The sequence below is a fragment of the Caloenas nicobarica genome, chromosome 28 (assembly GCF_036013445.1).
Source record: "Caloenas nicobarica isolate bCalNic1 chromosome 28, bCalNic1.hap1, whole genome shotgun sequence".
NCBI lineage: Eukaryota > Metazoa > Chordata > Aves > Columbiformes > Columbidae > Caloenas > Caloenas nicobarica.
The window spans coordinates 4,160,084-4,165,906 of NC_088272.1; the positions used below are offsets into that span (position 1 = coordinate 4,160,084).

At 46.3% G+C, this 5,823-nt stretch overlaps 1 protein-coding gene across 1 annotated transcript; it reads right to left on the reverse strand.

The window, feature by feature from the left end:
* Positions 1–875: 875 nt before the first annotated feature.
* LOC135999405 (olfactory receptor 6E1-like) lies at positions 876–1,859 on the reverse strand. Its single transcript, XM_065652960.1, has 2 exons — positions 1,286–1,859; positions 876–1,027 (listed from the first exon to the last, which is right to left on the reverse strand). Exons 1-2 carry the CDS (start codon positions 1,857–1,859, stop codon positions 876–878), a joined length of 726 nt encoding a protein of 241 aa, XP_065509032.1.
* Between the last annotated feature and the right edge of the window lie 3,964 nt (positions 1,860–5,823).

Sequence of the window (5,823 nt, forward strand, 5' to 3'; positions counted from 1 at the left end):
CACGTTCACACAGAGAAGAGATTTGCTCACACAGCAAAGATTTAGAAATTCAGTTTAATGAGAAGACAGGACAGACTGCACTGGTGGGGGTCCTTCCCCAAACTTCCCATGGTAAGTCCTATGTAATCCAAAGATGCTCTTCCCCTGCATCCCACCATGTGTCCTGCACCCCTAGGCAACAATCCCGTTAGTCTAAATGGTGATCCAGAGAGCTGCTCTCAGTGGCTCCTCTTGATGGGCTTCACACCTGGACAATGAGGCTGAGGGCTCTCCCAGGGTAGCCTTGGGACAAGATGTTCATTCCCCAGAGCCTGTAATTTGGGTTCCCACTTGCCAATGAGCCTCTGTGCTCTTCTTGGTTTTGGAGATGAGCTCCTGATGAGCCGGTAGCTCCCCAGTGATGGCACTGGGAGCAGCCTGGGCAGGGTATTAACTGGCTTGCTCATCCTGCCATTGTTAGTGCCTTCTTTGTGTGTGCAGAGGAGCTTTTTATCACTTAACACAATGCAACGAGATAGGACAAGAGGAAACGGCCTCAAGTTGCACCAGGGGAGGTTCAGATTGGATATTAGGAAAACATTATTCCTAGAAAGGGTTGTTGGGCATTGGAACAGGCTGCCCAGGGCAGTGGGGGAGTCACCATCCCTGAAAGTGTTTAAAAGGTGTTTAGACGAGGTTCTTAGGGACATGGCTTAGTGCTAGAATTGGGTTGTGGTTGGACTCGATGATCCTGAGGGTCTCTTCCAACTGAAAGGGTTCTATGATTCTATCAATCTCCTGAGGTATCTCTATCTGGAGGTTACATACCTATGCATTGGTATTATCTAACATATGATAGCAGATCACTGGAATTGCTCTCCAGAAATGCCTCATGATTAGGGGAAAAGCTGTGCTCTTGTACGGGCAATGGCTTCATTCAGGGCCAGTGTCACAGCCTTGTTTCTAAGACTGTAGATGAATGGATTTAAGAAGGGGTACAGGATGGTGTTCAGCAACGCTACAAATCTGCTGTTCTCCAAGGAAACACCTACTGAAGGACACACGTAGAGAGCAATGCAGCTCCCATATCCAATTGCCAAGGTGGTGAGATGGGAAGAACATGTAGAAAAAGCTTTTTTCCTCCCAGAGGCTGTTGGAAGATGTAGAATACAGAAAAGGATGCACAGGTAAAATGCCAGAGTTAAACATAAGGAACCCAGAATGGCAAATGATAAGAAAACAGAGTCTATTTTCCAAAGCAGGCTGGTGTCAGAGCAGGACAGTTTGAATAAGGGGGAGCTGTCACAGAAAAAGTGGTGGATCTCATTTGAGCCACAGAAAGTCAGCTGGGAGAGGATGGCCAGGCGGTAACTGAAGAGTGTGAAGCCTGTGACCCAAGTAGCAACAACCAGGTGGATGCAGAGCTGAGGCTTCATGATGGCAGCATAATGCAAAGGTTGGCAGATGGCAACACAGCGGTCAAAGGACATGACAACAAGTAGAATAAGCTCTGTACAGCCCAGGGCAAAATAGGAAGAGGATTGGGCAAAGCAGCTGCTTAGTGAGATTGTTCTCCTCCCAGAACCCAGGATCACAACCAACTTGATGCTTGTGGAGGATGTAAACCAGATTTCCAGGAAGGCCAGATTGCCAATGAAAAAGTACATGGGGGTTTGAAGGCGGCGATCCGCATACACGAGGAAAATGATGGTGGCGTTGCCCATCACTGTTGTCAGGTATATGAGCAGAAAGACCAGAGAGAGTAAGAGCTGTAGTCTTTGATCAAGCCCTGAGAAACCCTCTAGGATGAACTCGGTAACTGCAGTTTCATTTTCTGAGCCTACGTTGAATTTCGGTTCGTCATGCCGAGACAGGAACATGGCAAAAACCAAGTGTGATAATTCCACAGTCTGGGCGAAAGGCTCCCCAAAACTCTCTGCTTCTTTCCTTTCTTGCAGTCTTCCTATAGTACACAGATAGAGGACTTCAAGCACTTCTCATACCCTGATTTTTCTGTATCAAATTTCATTTGGAGTTCTCAGAGAACTTGTTGTCTTCTTTCTACCTTTTTCAAACACTTGTAAAGAATTCTTCCTTCATGACAGAGGATTTTAAAGTCTGTTAGCGATTTTATCCCATTCCTGGCAAATTCCAAATTCATGCAGGTCTTTTCCAAACACCTGTCACACCTATGTGCCTAAGTCATCTCTTTTATTGCACAAATGCCAAACTATTACATCAAATCAAGTCAAATCAAATCAAATCAAATCACATCAAATCAAATCAAATGTATGTTGAAAGCTTTTCTTTCTACTTTTCAGTACTTGCCTTTTTGGACTAGGAATCCTTGAGTATCTATTGATTTCAGAATAAGCAGTATCAAGCATCTCTTTCGTAATCCCATGCTTTCTTCCACAGCTTTGTGCTCTTTGTTTCTTCAGGAAAGGGGAGGGGAGGGCAGAATAGGGACCAAGTATAACTCATCTTCTTTAGTACTCTAAATAATGACTGAAATTTGTTATGGTTCCACCCGGTCTCATCTGACATCCATCTGCACCGAAATGCAGTTACTTCCAAACAGTTGCTCATTGTTATTACTATCAAATGTCCTGACCTAAATGCAGACCAGGAGAATAGTGACTGGAAGAGATCTGTAACTTTTCTTTTGTGTGCCAGCTATAGGTTGGGAGGACCCAGCCTTGAGAGTTTTCTCCTCTCTCCATTGATTACACAGGGAGCCTTGGGAAAACAAATTCTCACAGGCACCTGTTGTGAAGCAGGTGAAACTCACTATTCAAGTCTCAAATCTCCCATTCCTAAACTTATTTTGTTTTTTAAATCAAACTACACATGTAGGAGAAAGAAGGACAAAAAAATCCCACATATACAATAAAGACTGGTGTTTATCCCTTCATCTTTCCATTTGTTTTCAGACATAGAAAGGAGTAGAGCAGACGGCTCCAAAACCAGAATAATTCAAAATGCAAGGGGAGAAGAGGGAGAGGAGGAGATGGTGGGTTTGAGAAGGTGAAACAAAGTTGTGCGGGTGTGCAAGCAGAGCTCTTCAGTCATTAGTCGCCTGGGTGGTCCAAGGACTTTCCCATCTCATTGTCCACAGAGACAGCAGCAGAAACTGGTCTGAGACAATGGATCAACTTGAAACCAAGTGATTCAGTTCAGTCAACCTCCTTCAATATCAACCACCTCCAAAATAAGCAAAAATTAGTCACCTTCAAATGAAATGTTGGCCTGACTTGTGTGGGATTTCTCCAGGTGGGATTCCAGACAGTGCTGGAGACGGGCAGATCCTGCTGTGCCTGGGCCTGTTTCCTGTGCATACAGGTAGTTATTAACATCCTGGGTGAAGAACCTGACTGTTTCAGAGATCTCTGTAGCAGTTTCTCATGCAAAACTGAATAAAATTGAGTAAACAGTAATTACTTAACTTGCTTGCACATGCCAGAGAGGATGTGCAGGACAACAGGCTGGCCAATTATAAGAACTCAGCAGAACTGTTGTACGGGGAGCCTCACTTCATCCAGTTGAAGACACTGTTGCAAAGATCCTTGCAAAGGAGTCTCTCCAAATCTATGGTATTCCATAATTCAATGAATCTTTTCCTCAGAGAGCTCTTCAAAGAATAGGCAAGGAAGTAAAAGAGACAGAGGGAAAGAATTAGAGATATAAAATGTGCCAATACAAATTGAGAAGATCCTCTGAACAGTGTTTCTCAACTCAAACCATTGGTAGGCAATGTATTTTGGGAAATGGCTGCATAAAAACATTCACATAGAGATACAGTGTTTAATTAGCTTGCCGGCACTTGCCCATGGTAGTCTCAAAACAAACAAACAAACTGACTATGAAGAGTTTCATGAAAATTGGTTTAAAAATACTAGCAGTTGTGGAAAGGAAGACTTTTTCAGCTATTACATAGAAGTCGTTTCTGCAGAGGGCTCAACTATTTCCTAACATCTACGTTCAGGAATTGATTCAGTTGTTTGCACCGAGGTGGCCACCACTACCACCAACATACCCTAGGGTACCTGAAGCACCATGTGGGACTGGGAAAAGTCTCCCCGGACCTATGGGAGCTGTTCTGGAGCACGAGCTGGTAGGCGTGAGCTGAGGTAGGGGACCTTAGGGGTGGTGCAGGGCTGCTGGGTGGGCTGAGCAGGGACCTCAGCAGCACAGCAGCCCATTGTGTCCCGTTGGATGCTGCTGCGAGGTCACTTCTGTCACAGGAACTGGCTGACCAGCAGCGGGAAGGCAAATACTCAGAGGTCATGAAGGCCATCAGAAAGCTGCTCCCAAGATGATGACAGATTTGGGAAGGTCAAGGGGAACTGGGACAAGAGAGATTGGAGATTTGGGGGAGGAAAGAATGGCTTGGCCAACAGAGATGAGAGATTTGGAGGGTTTCAGGTAACAGTGATGCCGCTGTGACACTGACAGTGAAAACATTCATGTTAGGCCCTTACCTGTGTTCTAAGCAGTAATCTTAAACTCTAACCTTACCCCTAAATGCTAGTCCTCACCCTGACAGTAATGCACTACTTTAAACCCAAACCTCAAAATTTACCTCTAAGCCAAATCCCAAGCCCATAACCCCTCATTCTTAGTCTTATGCTTTTACTCACTTTAATCCCTACCCTGTATCCCTAGCCTTAAGATACCAGCCTTAACCTTAGCCCTCACCACAAACCTAAAAAAACCCCTAACTCACAAAGCTAGCCCGTATCCTTAACACTAACCACGCACCTAGGCAGATTACCAGATGCCTAAATCCTAACCCTGAACAGCGAGCTCTAATCCCTAGTCCCTAAATTGAACACCTCATCCCCAGAGCTCTCATTGCCATGCTCACCCCCATCACCTCCAACCCCTCTCCCTACCCTACTTCAGCAGTTTGGCCCCTTGGGGCAAGCCAGGGTTGTGGGGTTGTCCTGTGCATGGACAGGAATTGGACTCGATGATCCTGTGGGTACCTTCCAATTCGGGACATCCTATGATCCTTTCTCTTTGATATTTTCTTTTTCATTATTTTAGGTATAATTCTTGTTATTGCATATTTTAATTTAATTTTTCTTACATTTTCATCTATTTTTTTAAAATTCCAGTTATTAAAGTGTTTATATCTCAACGCACAAATTTTGTCGCTTTTACCCTGCTGATCCTCTCCCCTATCCCGCCGTGGGGAGTGAGTGAGCGGCTGCGTGGGGCTCAGTTACCGGCTGGGGTTCAACACGACGGTCCTTTCTCCAGCCCTTGTTCCACCCCATGGGCGTCAGGCTCAGGTCCCACACGATCCAACACGTCCTCACCAACCACCGCTCCCCTGCCCACCCTTTGCTGTCACACACACAGTTGCCCTCAGTCCATGGGCCGCCCTGTGAAACGTCCATAAATGTCACAACTCCCCGTTGAGCTCATGGAGTCCGTGGCTTTGGGCTCCGTCTGTTCCGTGGCCACTCCGGACAGCACAGATGTCTGTTCCGTGGGGTCACGGGCACCAAACCCAGCTCGGGTGGGAACCAAGAGGGTCCCCTCGTGTTCAGGGCCCAAAGCGCCATCTGCAGCACCTGCCCGTCCTTTTGAGTGCCCAGAGCCTCCTTCTTGGGGCCCAGATCCTCATGTTTAGAGTCCCAACATTTTTTATCACCCACGGCCTCTGACCAGGGCCCACAGTTTCAGTTTTAGGTGGAGCTCGTTGCCTGGCAACAACCACCCAGAAGTCAGTGAGGAGTCAGTGGACCCAGGACAGCCAATCACATTTGAGGAGGCGGGGCAAGTCACGTGATTGATATGTAACCAGCCAATCAGGCTTTGAGGCCTGCAGGAAAG

Bases quoted from the DNA above. Each gene is read 5' to 3' on its own strand.
- LOC135999405 (XM_065652960.1), bottom strand. From the start codon at position 1,859: ATGTTCCTGTCTCGGCATGACGAACCGAAATTCAACGTAGGCTCAGAA. The intron at 1,028-1,285 runs GTGACAGCTCCC...GTCCTTCAGTAG, and splicing joins TGAGATCCACCACTTTTTCT to GTGTTTCCTTGGAGAACAGC.